The sequence below is a fragment of the Acipenser ruthenus genome, chromosome 19, assembly GCF_902713425.1.
Source record: "Acipenser ruthenus chromosome 19, fAciRut3.2 maternal haplotype, whole genome shotgun sequence".
In the NCBI taxonomy this organism is placed as follows: domain Eukaryota; kingdom Metazoa; phylum Chordata; class Actinopteri; order Acipenseriformes; family Acipenseridae; genus Acipenser; species Acipenser ruthenus.
The window spans coordinates 5,871,225-5,888,809 of NC_081207.1; the positions used below are offsets into that span (position 1 = coordinate 5,871,225).

The 17,585-nt window shown below is 39.0% G+C and overlaps 2 protein-coding genes across 2 annotated transcripts; one reads left to right on the plus strand and one right to left on the minus strand.

Moving 5' to 3' along the window:
- The first annotated feature begins 2 nt into the window (after positions 1-2).
- Positions 3-10,951, plus strand: LOC117424197 (ras-related C3 botulinum toxin substrate 3-like). The gene is made up of 6 exons (XM_034040347.3): positions 3-174; positions 4,701-4,772; positions 4,974-5,091; positions 6,140-6,202; positions 6,773-6,932; positions 7,655-10,951. The coding sequence occupies exons 1-6, from the start codon at positions 140-142 to the stop codon at positions 7,783-7,785; spliced, it is 579 nt and encodes a 192-aa protein (XP_033896238.1). The 5' UTR covers positions 3-139; the 3' UTR covers positions 7,786-10,951.
- A 942-nt stretch (positions 10,952-11,893) lies between these two features.
- Positions 11,894-16,869, minus strand: LOC117424434 (L-xylulose reductase-like; the record flags this gene model as incomplete). The annotated part of the gene is made up of 7 exons (XM_034928407.2): positions 11,894-12,629; positions 13,337-13,454; positions 13,867-13,931; positions 14,388-14,487; positions 15,506-15,539; positions 16,161-16,315; positions 16,693-16,869. Coding segments are annotated over 7 exons (753 nt in total), but the record flags the coding sequence as incomplete, so codon positions are not given.
- Between the last annotated feature and the right edge of the window lie 716 nt (positions 16,870-17,585).

Here is a 17,585-nt window from a genome sequence, read left to right on the forward strand (position 1 = left end):
TTCTGTCCTTGCTGTTGCAGCTCAAGCTCCCACACCGAGCCAGCCCAGTTTATCACCAAACCTGAAATCAAAATCAGTAATTACGCTAATTTAAAGATCTCCGGGATTCTGCTCTTTGTTGCAATTTTACTCTCTGCAAATGCAGGCAATAAAGTGTGTGGTTGTCGGCGACGGGTGAGTAAATAAAAGCATGCATTTGGACATCTTTGAAAAATAATTGCGGGTGAATCAAAAATGCAGCTAGTATCTATCTGTGTGATAATGCAATTGTTGCAAGCGAAGGGCTGGGGCTAGCTTGTTTATTGGTTTTAAAAAAAGGTAGAATTGCTGCCATCTACGCTTTGCAATGCTGTAATGTAATGCAGTTAAGATATTTTGTTGCAGTTTTTTTTTTTTTTTTAATGTTCCTTCGACAAAGCGGATTTCGATTTTTTTTGCCTAAATAGAATTCCAACAGGATAAGAATTGAAATAATGCGGTACGCTGTATCATCGTGTATGGAAAACGTGTATTCACCAACTACAGTATGTATTCGCCTTTTTAATATACAGATTTATAAACGTACACCCAATTGTAAACCTTTGCTATCCACATAGAATAAATGTGGTTTTAATGATGTCCTTCGAAATAAGAAACTTTTCTAAAAACGAACCCGAATTTTACTCGTAACAAAAAATAAATGATTGAAAAAATCACTTAGATTTCCGAGATGTGAATCAGCTTCGCTAAAAAGACATATTTATGATGTAATGTTTCACGCCTCGCTATATTTCTATGGGTGTAACGTGTAAGGCTTTTACTATCATCGTACTAGAGATGCGATGCGATGCGAAGCGAAATTGATTTAATATGTTCCCAATCAGTATAACGATTTATTGTAGTCAAATGTTAAGGAACAGCAATGTACTGGTATTTTTATTTTAAATACTAGGCTACTGTTTCTCTGGTTTTTATCAGATTAAAAGTGCAGTTATCGGTTGATTATGCGTGGGGGTAAGGGGGCTGTAGTTGGGTGATCTCGGTTACTATAGATCATGCATTTGCCACCCAGAGGCAATTAACTCAATTAGTAATCTGCTTGTTTTTTGTTTTGGTTTACAAATGTTGGTCTGCACATGAATAATCCCCAACAATACTGTGTTTATCATTCCATGGGACACCAGTATTGGACTAGCAAATGGATCCTGTACCATAACTTTATGGTTTTAATACAAGGGATTTGCTGCCATTTCTCTTTTATAGTGAATGTGGAGATGGAAGTGAATTTATGGTCTTAGCTCTTAAGACGCAATAGCTGTAAAAGTATATTTTAACTATTTCCTTTTTTGTGGAATGAAAAAAAACAGAATTTTATTTGAAATATGGAGTGTTACAGCCCAGTTTAAATATATATTTGAAATTGTAAGTATTATGAAAACATATACTGTATAAATGTAGTGAATATATACATTGTTTTAATTGCACGGTATGTACAATAGTATTGCTGTTTTATTTCTCTGCTCACAATGATGTAAATGTAATGAAGTAGTCCAATAGAGGAGAGAGACAGATATACATTCTCTGGACAGATACGTGGCGGTATTGTTATTTTGAACTGAGATTTAATGCAGGATAATGGATTTTTACAACATTCAGCAAAGTACATGAATGAATTTCTGCTTATGCAGAAAAAAATATGATTTCTTCACTGCGGTCTCTTCTAATTGAAATAACATACAGTAAATCAGATGATTCACCTGCTGTTAGTCTGGCGGGTAAGTTTTGGAACATAATTTACCATTCAGCCTTGTTGCACTATTTTAAATTAGTTTCTCAGTTTTGCGGACAGTGAGTTTTAAACATTACCTAGTAGTACAGTAGGACTACTGGTACATGGGAAAAGTTGGTATAAGCAACCTTTATGAAAGTCTAAGCAGACCTGAGCAAATACTGTTAGGAAACGCTGGCTGACACTCCTCCAGTTTAGTAAAGAGTGCATACTGGATAAAAGGAGTTGACTGGACTTTACAATATACTGCAGTTTCTTTGGGCAGAATCTGTCACTGTTCAAATTAGGCTGTTTGCAGTGGGGTTTGGCACTGTTGTAAAAGCATTCACACCCAACTTATAGCAGCGTTAGGAGGCACTGTTGGGATGGAGTTGTAGTTGCACACAGCCCTCTTAAGACAACACTATACTTCCCATTCTTCCAATGAAATGCTGTATCTGCTTTTCAGAATTTAGGCCTGTCTTATACAAATGTATTCAACTTTTGCGCTGTAGAGCACAGTCATTGCATTAACATGTATTATTTGGGTATAAATATAAAATTGGAGCTGGCTGTATGATATACATAACTATGTAAAAGGTATGTGTGTCAGGACAGACAAGCACATCCACGTTCTAATGCAATGCAAGAAGTAGCTTGCCATGTTTCGGTTGGATAAACTGTCCTCAGGATGCATATGACCATGTAAATGGTGTGCAGGCTCCTCCATTAACCCTGGGGTGATGCATTACCATAACATATTCTTATCGAGTGCGCTACAGTATATGATCTTCTGATACTAATGACGTACTGTTTGTCCACACAGCTCCTGACGTTAGCATAGTGCTCAAATCCTGCTAAGCAATGGCTTTAGCAATGGTTCTATGGGGACAACCTGCCTCATGGTCCATTTACAATATGGATTTATCTGGTGATTTTAATGGTGGATGCTGGCTCATAGAGCTCAGCTGCAGAGTTAAAAGTCCTAAATGGATAACCAGGAACACATTTGCAGTGTTCACATGAAGTCACTACTTTTTGGGATTTAGGAATTAAGCAGGCTGCAGGTTGCAAGGAGTTTAATGCCTTCTAGACCAGTGATGAGCATTGCAAAATCTTGGGGTTGTATTTTGGTGTCTGATATAGGGATGGAAATAAGGCTCCTATTGCATAGCAGCTTTATACATTCCAGGTTTTACTGCTAGATTGAATAGCCACAGTGTGTAGGTACAGTAACAATCTCAGGTGTGTCTTATTAAACTCCTAGTAAAACCAGGAATGGATCGAACTGTGCATATTTTCATTCCTGTGATAACTGTCCAACAAGCCAGGTCTTTCGAGGTTAAAAACATGGCAGTCCTGCATGAAATCACGGAAACTCTTATTACCAGTTTGCCAAGTGGTGGCCTTTCACAGGGCAGTAGCCCAGACTGTAGTTTGGCAGTCTTGCACGGCCAAGAGAGCTGCCCAACCCCACAGTGGGTGCCTGCCCCCCCCTCCCATCCCCCCTCTTGGATTATTCTGTGATTGTGTGTGCCTCTTGTGGAGCTGTCACTTTGGATTCCCCTCATCCCCGTCCTGCTGTTGATTTGAACCGATAATAGCAACAGGCCCATGCATGTGCCCCTCAGCAAAGTCTATGTAGGATAGGGGCTGTCGCAAGGAGGAGGTTCCGCGGCAGCAAGCCAGACAGACAGCGCTGATTCATTTGCTGTTTTCAGTTTGTGTTTATAGGAAAGGGAGACAGACATATAGTGGGATCCAGCCATCAACCACAGGCTTCAAGACATGGAATCTCCTCTCTTGACGATGTATATAATATCTAAATAGTATATGTTCTGGCTTTGTGTCGCTCTTCCTCTTCTACTGCTCATTTGAGCATCTTTTTTAACAGTTCTAGTGTAAAGCACAACACCTCTTTATATCAAGCATTCTCCCAATGTACTTAATAAAAAAAATAAACTGTTCTCTCTGTTGATAAAATATAAACTAGTGACTTGTTATTTCCTTTCAGTTTTGTTACATTTTCCAAACAAATGGTGTTTGTTTATCAGATGAGTTTCCAGGGAGTCACAGAATGGTTTGAAAGCGGTTGCCAAACGACCACCACACACACACACAGACCTGCTGTATGGTTACAGTGCACTGCTGTAGGGTTTTTATGGAAAGCAGACATTTTGAAAGTCTGCTTGATAGAATGTATTCAATTGACATGATCAGTGTTGTATCTTTTAAACCAGCTCCACTGAAATCATTCCAGAAGGACAACCTCTAACAGTGCAAGTGGACTACTTTCAGTAACAGCTTATCAAAATATATATTGATTTGAATGGAGGTGCTCCATTTCTGGTATACCATAAGCTTTCACGCTTCAGACTACCGGGTAACTTACTGAGTGCTGTTTTATTTAGGTTATTTGTAGAAAACGTGCGATATATAGCTGTTCATTTTCTGATACGGTTTCAATGAAATACGTTGAATAAAAAGAATCAGCTTACTTGCGACTAAGATGATACAATAAACTTGTAGTACCGAGATATTGTGAAATATTGGGTATACCTTCCAGATGCCCTTTTGCCAAGGTCTTTAGAAGTACCCTCCTTTATTTTGACCTCAGGAACAAGATTCTGGGATGAAATGGATCCAAATTCCTCCGTCCATATATTAATCCTGCCTAATGTTTGTCTGAGTCTGGTGGAGCGCAGGCTTGTCTCATAAAGTTTACACTAAAAGCGACAGTTGCTCTGAGGTGGGAGTCTCAAATTAAGCAGTGTGTGTGACTTGGAAAGTGCTTTAGCACATCACACCTTTCTAATCGTCTGCATTGCATAGGGGTTTCTGAGAAGGGGCAGCCGCAGTTGCCCTTGCCTTAGAGGCCCCAGGAGGGATGAGCTGCCCTACTTCTGCTGCAGCTCTCTTATTTTTAACTTGATTTACCATTGCTGTTTTTCAGTGCCGTGGGTAAAACCTGTCTGCTGATTAGTTACACTACCAATGCTTTCCCTGGAGAGTACATCCCCACAGTGTGAGTATGACCAGTGCTGTGAGTTTAACATTGAAATGTATTCTCACAGCCAGAGTATTATATAGTGTGCTGCTTGGCTGCAGTCAAGCCTGCTGTAACGACGACTAAAACAGCTGTTTAAAAGCTCACCAGCAGTACATTGTTTAAACCAGATTGTGACTTCTTGGTCTTGTCTTCTCCCCCCCCCCCCTCTCTCCTCAGCTTTGATAACTACTCTGCCAATGTGATGGTGGATGGCAAGCCGGTGAACCTGGGATTGTGGGATACTGCAGGCCAGGAGGACTATGACAGGCTCAGGCCGCTCTCCTACCCACAGACGGTGCGTCTCGCGCCCCTCGTGAGCCTCGTGGCCTTCCAAGAGCATCAGTCTGTGTTTATCAGAGCTCCAGGAAAACACACCAGTAATGTTACGAAGCTGGTAACAAAGCAGCTGGACTGCAGGGTTATTTTTTAGAGTTTTTTTTTTTTAAATATGTAAGCTTCCAGTTACATTTAGTTTTGTTCCTCTTTTTCATTGTACAATGCCCCCTTTTCCACATTTATTTTATTTTGAAGTGTTTATTAAAATAAATAAATAAATAAATAAGAATAACGATTACAAACATTATAAAAAGGCAAGGGGGAAGTAAAGTAAACCATTGAACATGTCATTTGACTCTGCTTACTCAAAAAGAGCTAGTTTAATGTGCTTATCTTTTATTCAGTTTTGTAACGGTACTAGTGTGTTTTGTAAATTCCTTCCTTTAGTATAGAGCCTTGTTAATTGCATTTTGATTTGCCTGTGTATTTACCATTTAGAAAAAAAGCCCAGCACATTTCAATGTATGGCATTCTGTTTTTTTATATATAGATTATATACAGCTCTGCACAGACTGCTCTATAAATATATTGTATAGAATCCAGAGGTCGTCTCTCTCCTCCCTTCATTGTGTGTGCATATCGCTTCATTAGACTATTGTCCCTTGATTGACAGGGCTAGTCAGTATGTCTATTGCTTAATGTGTTGGGTATTAATTCCCCGCTGATAACAGTAGTATTTGTCACCTGATGTAGTGAATATGTATTCATGTGAATCACCCTCCCCTCCCCCTTCCCAATTCTCAGTTTATGAAGTCAAACAAGAATTTCTCAGCCAACTGTGATTCTCTAATCATATTACTAAGTCTGGGCCCTTTCCTTTGAAGGTATTGCTACTATTTTTTGCCTACTGAATTTTCTGTGTGTTTTTTTTTATTTGGTCAGATATAGTTCCAGTTTGAGTCATTCCCTGATTAACATTGATCTTAACTGCTGTATGTATGCCCAGCTGATTCTTTTCCCATCAGTTTTGCTCATGCTTAATTACTGTATCTTCTTGCTTTCCACAGGATGTGTTCTTGATATGCTTTTCCTTAGTGAGCCCAGCATCCTTCGAGAATGTCCGAGCTAAGGTCAGTGTTGTGGCCGTTTTGCTCTGTGCTGTAGCACACGCTGAAAAGGGCTTTTGCACTGATTTTGCAGTGGTCTCCAGAACCAAAACTATTTTATTTAAAAAAAAAAAAAAATGTGTGAACAGGTCATTCAGTTGTATTTGCAGTGTACAATCCAGTCTGAAGCCAGGCATCAAATGGCTTTAACTATAATGCTGTTTAAGTCCCATTTAGACCATTCCTTCACCTACTCCAGTATGTTCTTGATGGTAATCGCAGTAATACTTCTGTTTTGCATGTTTGTTTTTAAGTGGATGCTTGTTGGATAGCCTCCTCTGTCAAAGCGTTTCTGCCAGCCCTCAATCCGGAGTTCAAACGGATCTCGGTTGGCTGCTGATGGAAACGAGTAACTGCAGATTGATTCCAATTTCCTCAGTCTCTTATTGGAATGTGCTAGTGGAATGTATCTGAATTTGCATGCCAGTGAGCAGTGATAAAGCTTGTTTACTCTCTCTGTCTCTGTCTCTGTCTCTCTCTCTGTCTCTCTGTCTCTCTGTCTCTCTGTCTCTCTGTCTCTCTCTCTCTCCACAGTGGTACCCAGAGGTGCGGCATCACTGTCCAAACACACCGATCATCCTGGTGGGGACCAAACTGGACTTGCGGGACGACAAGGACACGATCGAACGTCTCCGGGACAAGAAACTGGCCCCCATCACCTACCCACAGGGGCTGGCAATGGCCAGGGAGATAGGTAAGAACATGTAAACACATTGTTCTGAATACTTCCCAACGCTGAAGAATTGACATATATAATCCTAGGGAGAGAGGCAGTTTAATTACTGGACACACCCTGTACCATATCCAGATATTATGTAATTATGGTATTTTGCGATGCTGCTGATTTATGCTGGTTCAAGGAAAAAAAAAAAAATACATTTAAAATAATTTTTTGGGCTGTCTTCAGTATTTGCTGTAAACCTGGACTGAGCGGGTGTGTATTGTATTGCTACTGTAGACACTGTGGAAGCAGGCCAGGGAGTTTACCCAGAATCCCTTTCCAGATGTCAGTGGTGGAGAGCACAGTGCATTAAGCTCAATCAGGAGATGGGGCTCTGCACCGCTCAAAGGGGCCTTTGTTATGGTTTCTTTTTGTTTCTCCCCCCCGTAGCTGTGAGATTAAGATCTGGAGAACATTAATGAGTCTCATTGTCTTTCTTTTATTGGTGGCCGGAAACTGTGAATTATCATGTAGTAATTAAGACCTGTTTGTTGTTTCCCTCAATTCCATGTACACGTCTCAGTAACTGGCTATTTTATTGATTATTTGTGTAGATGATGGAGCCTGTGTTTATGTATAAAATAATCTAAAATAAAGGCGAGTGAATAGTCCTTTAAGTAATGTGGCAGGCTATGTACTGGTAATGCTTCTAAAAAATCTCCTCTCTCTCTCTCTCTCTCTCTCTCTCTCTGCAGGTGCAGTGAAGTACTTGGAGTGCTCGGCCCTCACTCAGCGCGGCTTGAAGACCGTGTTTGACGAGGCCATCCGAGCAGTGCTGTGCCCCCCGCCTATCAAGAAACGAGGCAAGAAGTGCACCGTCTTTTGAGAGGACCCGAACAGCAGCCATCTCAGGAATGAAAAAATCAAACCGGGGGGGGGAGGAGAAATACACACACCACAAATCATTCGCTTTTTTTTTTTTTGGTGAGAAAAAATTAATACAATTCCATTTTCAGCCAGTGAAGGGGGGGGCAGGGAATGGTGTTGGTGAAATCCATTGCGTGTACCCCCTTCTAAAAACAACAAAAACAGGTTTGTCAGAATTTGCCTTAATTTGTTAAAAAAAAAAAAAAAAGGCATCTTTTAGATTGTTGCATGATTGTGGGCAACTAAAGAAAAGGTATTTTAAAACACACACACACAAAAAGTTACTAAAATACTGTTTTAACAAAACAAAAAGAAGCCCTTCCTTAATTTCAAAATGTAATTCCTTTAAAAATGATTTTAGTAACAGTGTTGCAATGTGGGCATGGCTAGTATTAATGTATTCATCTCTCTTTTTGTGTGAATGTTGCTTTGAAAGAATCCATAGATGTGAAACTGCTGTATATTGTGGTACTTGCAAAAGTATATACTACAGTGTTTAAGCTTAACCAGCAGATGCTCCATGGCTACAGTCTGTTAATCTGTGACTTGGACAGTGAGATCTCAGTGTAAATGTAGATAACAAATGTGTATAAACACATATTTCCTTGTTGGTACCAATCACATTAATATAACCTAATGGGTGCCTTGGTTCAATAGCTGAGAAATTCAAATGACGGTTTGAGACAGAAGATGAAGATCAATACACTGTCCCCATTCTCCAATAGGCATACTCTTAATTGGATCTGTGTCTAAGCTTGTGCACAAAACACAGAGAGATAGGAGCTTGTATTGCAGGATGTTGAAATCTGTCCTGTTTAATTTCTATGTACTGTATAATGCAATGGTGTTGAAGCTGGCTGCTCCAATGCACCAATCCTAGGATCTCGCTGTGCAGTTTAAATTGTTTAGTATCTTGTTTTTTGGAGTACATAAGTAACGTTGGTTTCTACAGTTGAATCCATTGGTGTGTGTCGGTTTAGTCTAGCTTTATTAACCTGGATACCATTACAGTTGTAGTTGAGTGTTATAGCTCCATGTCATGTCCCCCATTAGATTCAGTAGCAACTACTCTGTCAGTGTAGCGTAACGTTCTAAACATACACTTTGCTACATTGCTGTTAGACTCAGGAACAGCCTGCCTCTGAAACAGATCAAACCTAGACAAGCTGTAGATCTCTCACCATTGGGATTGTTTTTAATCTTCCTTCCGGTTTTATTGTCTTTTTAAATGCATACAGCATTCTTTGGTAGCAAAACTTCTTGTATGTTCATCATTGTTGCATGGCTACCTCTCATATTTTAAGATGTCTGTCTCTTAGCATCCTTTTGTACAAGACCCAGTACAAGGCCTTTCTTAAAATAATGCACAAGACTTCACTCCAGTCACTTAAAACATGGATAACGATTCAACAGAGCTCAGATAACATTTTCTAAGGGTTTCAAGCTCTGTGTACTGTAGTCATCGGCTTCTGCAATGCCAGAGGCAGTAATGGTAACATGTTTTTTTTTTTTACTCTTTGTTATAAGCCTAAATCTTATGTCTTAACTGGTGAATACAACAGTACCATAAGAAGGTGCTAGGTGTTTGAATATAAGGGAGCTCTCTAGATGCGGTATCTGTTCTATATACCCAGTCTAATGTGGACAAGGGGATAACAGAGAGACCAAATACATACAGCTTCTGAGTTAAATACACAGGGCTTAATTGGCCAATATAAGAAATGGAATGGAATGCATTAATATGCAGCCAGACCCCCCCCCCCCCCCCCCCGAAGTTTATGAACTGTTTTGAAATACTTTTGGGGGTGCTGTGTTTTTAAAAACTGTTGGGACAAACCCTGTTGTGGACATCCAAATTTCTTTTTTTTTTTTTTTTTCCAACTTTCATTCCACGTTTTATTGTGGTTTACTACACAAAGCGCCTCCAACCTAAAGAAATGTATTGGGGGGGGGGGGGGGGGAAGTGTTGCATAAACATGTTCAAGTGACCTAAGTAACATTGGGGGACTAGCATGCCAAGTTTGAAACCGCTTAACCCTATTGCCTAAACAGTCTAGATGTTTAACCTGGGGCACATCAGGGTCTAGTCTTAATTAAGTTTTCCATTTTCAAACCCCTGTCCTTCCTTTGTGTGTGTGTGTGTGTGGTTTGGTTTGCTGTGGTAACTGCCGATCTGTAAAGTGATGTTATTGCATCTTTGATAATCCACTTAGCTTGCAAGATAACGATTTACACACAATTTTTAATTTCGAACACTTTATTTGGTCCGTTTAATTGCTGCCAAAAAAAAAAAAAAAATACAGTAAAAATAAAGTGAATAACAAATCCTTTAACGTTTTAGAAGAGGTATGTATTAATAAAAACAATTATTTGTATGTATCTAATGAAGTGCTTTTTTTTTTTTTTTTTTTTTTGAATTACGGAGTGACCAAACAAAACCTACAGAAGGCGCATGCTCAGTTCTCCCAGCTAGACGTGCCAGTACAGCAGCTCTTCATAAAGTTAATGATCGCTGAAATGTAGCAAAGGCTGCAGAAGTCATTGTTATTGTCAACTTACAAAAAAATTACCCGTTTCTGGACTGGGGGAATACGCTTTTCAGGGGATCAGTGAATTGTTATTTTGAAAAGTAAAATGAGAAAAAAAAAAAAAACATTAAACTCCACTAAAAACCTAATTTGAATGAAAGTGACTGTGTATCCTGTATTTTACACTGTTATATAGTACTGTAAATAGACTAGCATTTGATATGTGAAATTACTGCATGTTTAGGGATATTTTTAGAAATCTAGAATCACACTCTTGCTGCAGAGCTTTGTTGGCATGGCAACAGCAGGGGAGTGATCTGTCTGAGCATGCTCTGAAAGAAAGGTTTGGGTCTCTCAGTCTCTGTTAACTTATGTCTTAAACTGCATGGAAAGTGTTCCAAGCCTGTGGATAGAGTTGCTCTTTGTCGGTGAAATCTCCTTCATTTCCTCTGCGGATTTGGTGGGATTCGTAACTCGCTTAAGATGAGCTCCATGTTTGTTATCCTTTTTGTATTATTATTATTATTATTATTCATGTCATAAAGAGTATTGTGGAATAAAAAACATTTTTGTATAATAAATATGACCTTATAACTATTTTATTTTTGCAGTTTTTTTTAAATCTATTTTTTTATGCTTGAGAATTTCAAAATGTATGACATATTTCAATTTGTAACACTGCTGATAATGCAAATCATACCAGGGTTCATTTTTAACTGGAATTCATATTGTCATGAATATTCAAAAAATGATTTAACATTTTATACACCAGTGTATAAGACAACATGCTCCAAGATTATACTGGGTTAGTGCTAAATATCGCCTCAGTTATCCATTGAGGGCATGTTGAACTCTCATCCAAAGACATTTGTATTTTTTTTTTGTATTTTACTTTTTAAAGTCATGTTGCATAATTGAGTAGTATGATGCTGTGGAAAATCATCAAATGCTTTATTTTAAAACTAGTAATATTTTGGCTTTTCCAAAACCTTTATGATCTCACATTAACCATAGGCGAACAAAGGTCTACAGAATGTACACAACATTACTATCAAAAACGGCAGTGCCAATGGAGTACTACAAACAGGGTTTCATAACTATAGAAGTACTGAGTTCTACAACAAAGTTCCTGTCTCCAGAATGCAACATGTTTGCAAGGTTGACACCCATCCTATGATTAGACACAGATTCCCAGAAGGGTGTCTACAGCAACCAGCTATTCTAACGAAGATGAGGAGACATCTGTCAACTCCCTGGGGTGCCGGGCAGGGACAGGAAGATATCAGAGTGACCTCTGACCTGGATGTGTCTGCGTGGCTGGGTGAAAGATGTTCAGTAACATCAGGAGCTAGCACTGCGAGGTCCTAACACTGCCTGGGGTGCTGCTAGCAATTAGCTGAGTGTATTATGCTTGGGAAATGTGTAAATTTTAACATTTAATCATATTGAAGGTGGGGTCAGCTGGTACAAGAGCTTTTATGGAAATTCTAACCAGCCCGAGGCTGAATAAAATAAGCAAACATGACGGAGGAGACATAATGCAAGTATCCAACTTCATTTTTATTTGACTTTTTGATTGAGCAAAGACTGGATTACATAAAAAAAAAAAAATACTATATCCATCTTTTTCAGTGTAAGTGTCAAATGCATTGAATGATCTATGGTTAGGCAGCTGGCAGTAACAATGACACTGTATTGCACCTCAAGGTCAACAGAGCTATACTGTATTGAAATGAGGCTCAGAGGGTATGAAATTAATAGACACTGTACAGAAAAGCTCAGTTAGTTTGTGTATCTGTATTGCATAATGTGCTCAGTAATTCAATACTGTTCTCATTGCCCATCTTGCAACTATTATAGCCAAACCTGAAACAGGTCTTATATTAAATTAGGATTTAACATAGGGTTCAAATCGAGTCCCAGAGTAAATATGCTTGACAGTCTCAGCACTGAGTACATATGAACGTTTTAAACGTGTGACCTTGCATGAAGTCTTGCAATATAATCTGAGGTGGTTAAGCATATAATGATCACAAATTAGGCATGGCATGACCCATTAGCAAGTAGTGTATAGACAGTATGGAATGTATTAGAAATTAAATATGGCTTCAATAGGAAACCATATGTTAGTTCATACAGACACTTTACTGTTCTGTATCCTGGTGATAGTGTTAACAAGCAAGGAATCCTCCATCGACAGGCAGTGTGGCTCCAGTAATCATTGCACTCTTCTCACTGAGGAGGAACAGGATTGCATTCACCACATCTTCAACCTCTGGAGAACGAACAAGAAACACAACCCCCATTAGGAAACATTATCGTAGCGAGATAGAAGAATTTGCTGTTAACTTCAAACTGTTAATGCAAAATGCACAATAATGACAGGGTGATAGCTGACTTATTTTAAACTGTCCTGTATGTGTTTGGTTAGTCATCTTTGCAAAAAAAAAAAAAAAAAACCCACCCAGATGTTTCCTCTCAGATCTCATCTAAGCAAACTGTTCCTTTACTGAAACCAGATGTTTGCATCTGGAGAAGCTGTTTCAGAAAACAGTGCTGCTCTTTGAAAAGCTGCTCTTCTTATTCCTGTCTGAAATGCACCTCTAATATATTCTTATGTATTGTTACCACGGTTTGGTAATGCAATCTGTATTTCTGTGCATGTAACGTTTATGGCTACTATAAGAAACCAAATCAAACTTCTCTGGTTCAGACTGGAATGCATCTGATTTGCATTATGATATGTGGATTGATTGCAGCTTGAAACTCACACACCAGAATCAAATGATATGGTCAGATTGATTTAGCTGCTTTTGTTTCAGTGCAACGTCATTCTGCTAAAATGAAAATCAGTGTTACAAAAAATAGAACTACATGGAGTAAAGGGAATTATTAAAACTATAAGAAACCAAGTCACCTGGGCTTGATTGAAGTTCTAAGACTAAGAGCTGCTGTAGACAATTAAAACAGAAAGTGACAGACCAGCGAATTTCCCGAGGGGGATGCGTGACATCATGGGCCCGGCCTTCATGGAGTCGCTCCAGCCGATCCGGCCCATCGCCGTCATCACCACAGTGGGGTTCACAGAGTTCACACGGATCTGATGACCAACACAGAGACACGTCATCAGTGCAAAAACAGATGATCATGCAAAATGGCTTTATTCTTCCCAAACTTATTTTTACTGACTATAGTGCACCTCTGTATGAATGGAATGCTGATAAACCCCAGCGTCATAGCCATAAATCTGTGCTTCTCGAATGAGAGCAACACAGAAACGGTTGCCAGGGCTGGCTATTGAATCATAAGAACATAAGAACATAAGAAAGTTTACAAACGAGAGGAGGCCATTCAGCCCATCTTGCTCGTTTAGTTGTTAGTAGCTTATTGATCCCAGAATCTCATCAAGCAGCTTCTTGAAGGATCCCAGGGTGTCGGCTTCAAGAACATTACTGGGTAGTTGGTTCCAGACCTTCACAATTCTCTGTGTAAAAAAGTGCCTTGTAGTGTACCTTGTGAGGTCCCAGCTCCAGCGCCATCACTTTGGTCAGCATGTCTAGAGCGCCTTTAGTGGCACCTGAAATAAATAAATACATAAATATTACCTAAATTGTCTGAAATAAACTAGCACACTGTTGACATCAAGGAGATACGTGGCTGTGTTTGGCTATGTTAAACTAAACAGAAAAGACCAACTCATCAAATATATATTACAGCAGTGTTTGATTACCAGATGTGTGAGAGAAGTGTATGGCTACCTTGCTATAGACTTTGGTACAGTTTGTATTGCTAAATTGTGTAATTCGGATTATGAAAAAATGTTTTTTTATAGATGTCAAAATCTTAGACTCTCCCTGGAAAACTCACCTTGTCCACTAGAGGGAGACATGATTCTTTATGCTGTGTACAATGGGTATTTTTAGCTGTTAATGTTTATTGATGTACACAACTAAGAATAAAACGTCATACTATGATTGCACGTTTATAGTAAAAACAAAACAAGGATTTAAAAAACTAAAACAATATGGCTTACAATAAACAGCATGGTCTTGCAAAGCACACTGGGATGCCTGGCTGGAGACGTTGACAATGGAGCCACCAGACCCCCTGGACTTCATCCCCCGAGCAACAATCTGCTCCACCAGCAATAAATATACAGATATATACATATAGATATATACACACACACACATATAGGGATCACTGTACACAGTCCTGGTATTTAATGAGATGTGCCATCCCAAAGCAAGTATACAATGAAAAGCATTTCAACATTTCGTTACTGTCAGGCCTAGAAAGATTTTTTTTTCCTACTGAAGTTGAGCTACTGCTGTAAGTCACTCTGTGATGACCTTGAGTGAATCCCTTTGTTTCTACTGCCAGTTCTGCGCATGTACAGGAGTCTATCAAACTGGGTCGTAGCCAGATCTCACAGGAAGCTACATGATGCCAAATACGGTTTTTTAAATTAAATTGAAAATGTGTTTTAGTGACCTCAGGAGTATTTATTTTCACTATTTCTAGTCAGAATAAATGTATACAAATCTATGCAACCCTGCAAAATGTGACCCGTACACATTAAAAGAACTTTGATCTAGTGTGCTTGCTTTTTGTATCTGATCATGTTAACACTGACAGGACATCTTAACTGCTTGCTTTCCCAGATGCTGCCCTTTAAGAGCTGAAAGCATTGCTTTATACCCGTACAGCATCTTTTCATTAAGAGTTAGATGCATATAGCACAACACAGGAATCACCGATGCAAATTTAGTCTTATTAGCACAGGATTTTTACAGATTTATTTGCCATTTTTGTTCTCTTTTTTGTTTGACCTATAAAGTCAAGGTGACTTTTGATGTTCTAGGAATATAATTGCTTTCGAAATAGTGGCTCCCCATTTTATGGAAAAAATTCAACTAAAAAGTTCCTTTAAGTAATGGTTCTGAAATAGCAATCCTGGTTTACATCCATTCAAATATACAGCAGGAAATGGGAGCGATGAGACCAGCAATTGTTTTTTTCTAAAATATGTGGCCCAGGAGACCATGCCACGTGTGTTTCAGAGGAAATACAGCCCACTGCAATTCATCTACCGTGTCTCTTATATTCCCCTGTGTCCCCACGTACAGTGTAATAGAGAGTGGTTCCTACCTGAGCCACATGCAGGGCTGCTTTTACATTCACACTGAAGGACATGCAAGAGGCAGACAGAGTCAAAGACAGCATTATTCTTCAGTGTTGGTATCATTACACATTAGGCTAGTCAAAAGGAAAGTATTTTGCTAGAAAAGAAGATAATTTTATGCTAAAATAAGTAATTAGTGGCTAATAATTATAATATATATATCCTGTGCTTTATTGGAAAACAAACCTTGTTGACTGTCCAGTTTATTTGCATTCTCCAAGGCAGATTTTACTGTAGGGACGAAACTTTCTGCCCCTGTGTTTGCCATTATGTCACTTTGTGAGCCAACGTTATAACACCATCTTCAGGGATGGAAATAAGACTCCCATTGCATAGCAGTTTTTTCCTGGTTTTACTATGAGCTTAATAAGACACACCTGAGCTTGTTACCTATAGTATACACTGTGGCTAATCAAGCTCGTACTAAAACCTGCAATGGGTAAAATTGCTATGCAATAGGAGTAAAAAAAAAAAAAATCCTGAATGATATTTTTTGATATACTGCGAACAGTTTACAGGAAATAGATTTTGATTGGATGTTCTTTAAATGGAAATCATTTGACATTAGTAGGCAGTAAATGCATCAACACATGCAAACCTTGCCCTGCCTCTTTTCCTTACTTCTCAAACTCCTGTGGCGTGGCTTCCAGGAAAGGCTGCAGCGTGGCCACCGCAGCGTTGTTCACTAGCAGGTCCACGGGGCCCACGTCCTGCAGAGCCTTCCCAGTGGAGTCCCAGTCTGCCAGGTCCACACACACCGGTGTGATCGAGGGGCACTGCAACCACAAGAACACCGTCTCCGTGCGGTCACTATGTACCACGGGATACTCTCCAAATATGACGACTGTGCCACGCTCGTTATAACATCGCAATGAAGGTTAAACCTGGCACCCCCTGGGACTTTAAATGGCTCAGGGAAATTTCCATTTCAGACCCTACCATTATTTAGTGTTTGTAATTATATGTAATTATGGTGCAGAACATTAATTCTGATAAATGTATTTTAGAGGAAATGTATTTATTTCTCTACTCTGTGCATATTTTTCTATTCCATTTTTCTAAGTTTAAAAATAAGATCCATACAAATTTCCAATCGCCTCATCTCACTCTATACAGTTTGTTTTGCAGAGGTCCTGGCACTGGGCTGCTGTACCTCTGCTGTGAGACTGTCCAGGTCTGCCTGTATGCGGCTGACAGCGATCACCTCGGTACAGCACTTCAGCAACGCCTTCACAGCGTCTCTCCCAATCCCTGAAAACACAGGGCAGGCCACGAAGCTTCTTAAGACAAACTGTATGGCAAACACCAACTGATTCCCATTTGAACCTGATTAATGTTTTATCATATATATATATATAATCCAATGAGAATCAGGATCCAACAGGATGCACATCAATCACTATACTGAAAACTCACTGCTTTACTAATTATCTACAGCATTTAGGCTTCCACCTTCTAGAAATAGCATAGTAGAAATAGCTAGATAGAGGGAACGCTATAGCTAATTAGTAAAATGATGAGTTTTTATTATATTAATTGCTTTTCTTCTTCATTAAGCATTTCTAGTGATTGATGAGTATCCCGTTGGATCCTGATTTTCCTTGGATATACGTAGAGGTGTTTGGTGTTTTTGAGTCAGTTAACAACCAGCATTTAAAACACTGCTGAGCAATACATGAAACCATGCAGGAGACACACTACAGGAGAAAAATACAGGCAGACATGTATTTTTTATAAACCAATTACATATTGCTTCATGTATGCTTGTGCCTCAAAAAGCCACCTTTCAATTGATGGGTTTAACGGTACGGCAAGCCCAATCTTTGCAATATCTCGAATTGCATTTTAAGATATCTTGAAATATTTAGAGATACAGTATCTGTAAAACATTTAGCGATATCTCAAATTGAATTCCAGATGTCTTTAATTGTGCAGTTTTTAAGATATCTAAAATTAATTTTAAGATAGCTGTAAATCAGTAAGAGATATCTAAAAATTAAATAAAGATATCTCAAACTGATTTACAGATATCTTTAAATAATATGG

Bases quoted from the DNA above. Each gene is read 5' to 3' on its own strand.
- LOC117424197 (XM_034040347.3), top strand. From the start codon at position 140: ATGCAGGCAATAAAGTGTGTGGTTGTCGGCGACGG. The intron at 5,092-6,139 runs GTGCGTCTCGCG...TGCTTTCCACAG, and splicing joins CGCTCTCCTACCCACAGACG to GATGTGTTCTTGATATGCTT. The intron at 6,203-6,772 runs GTCAGTGTTGTG...CTCTCTCCACAG, and splicing joins TCGAGAATGTCCGAGCTAAG to TGGTACCCAGAGGTGCGGCA.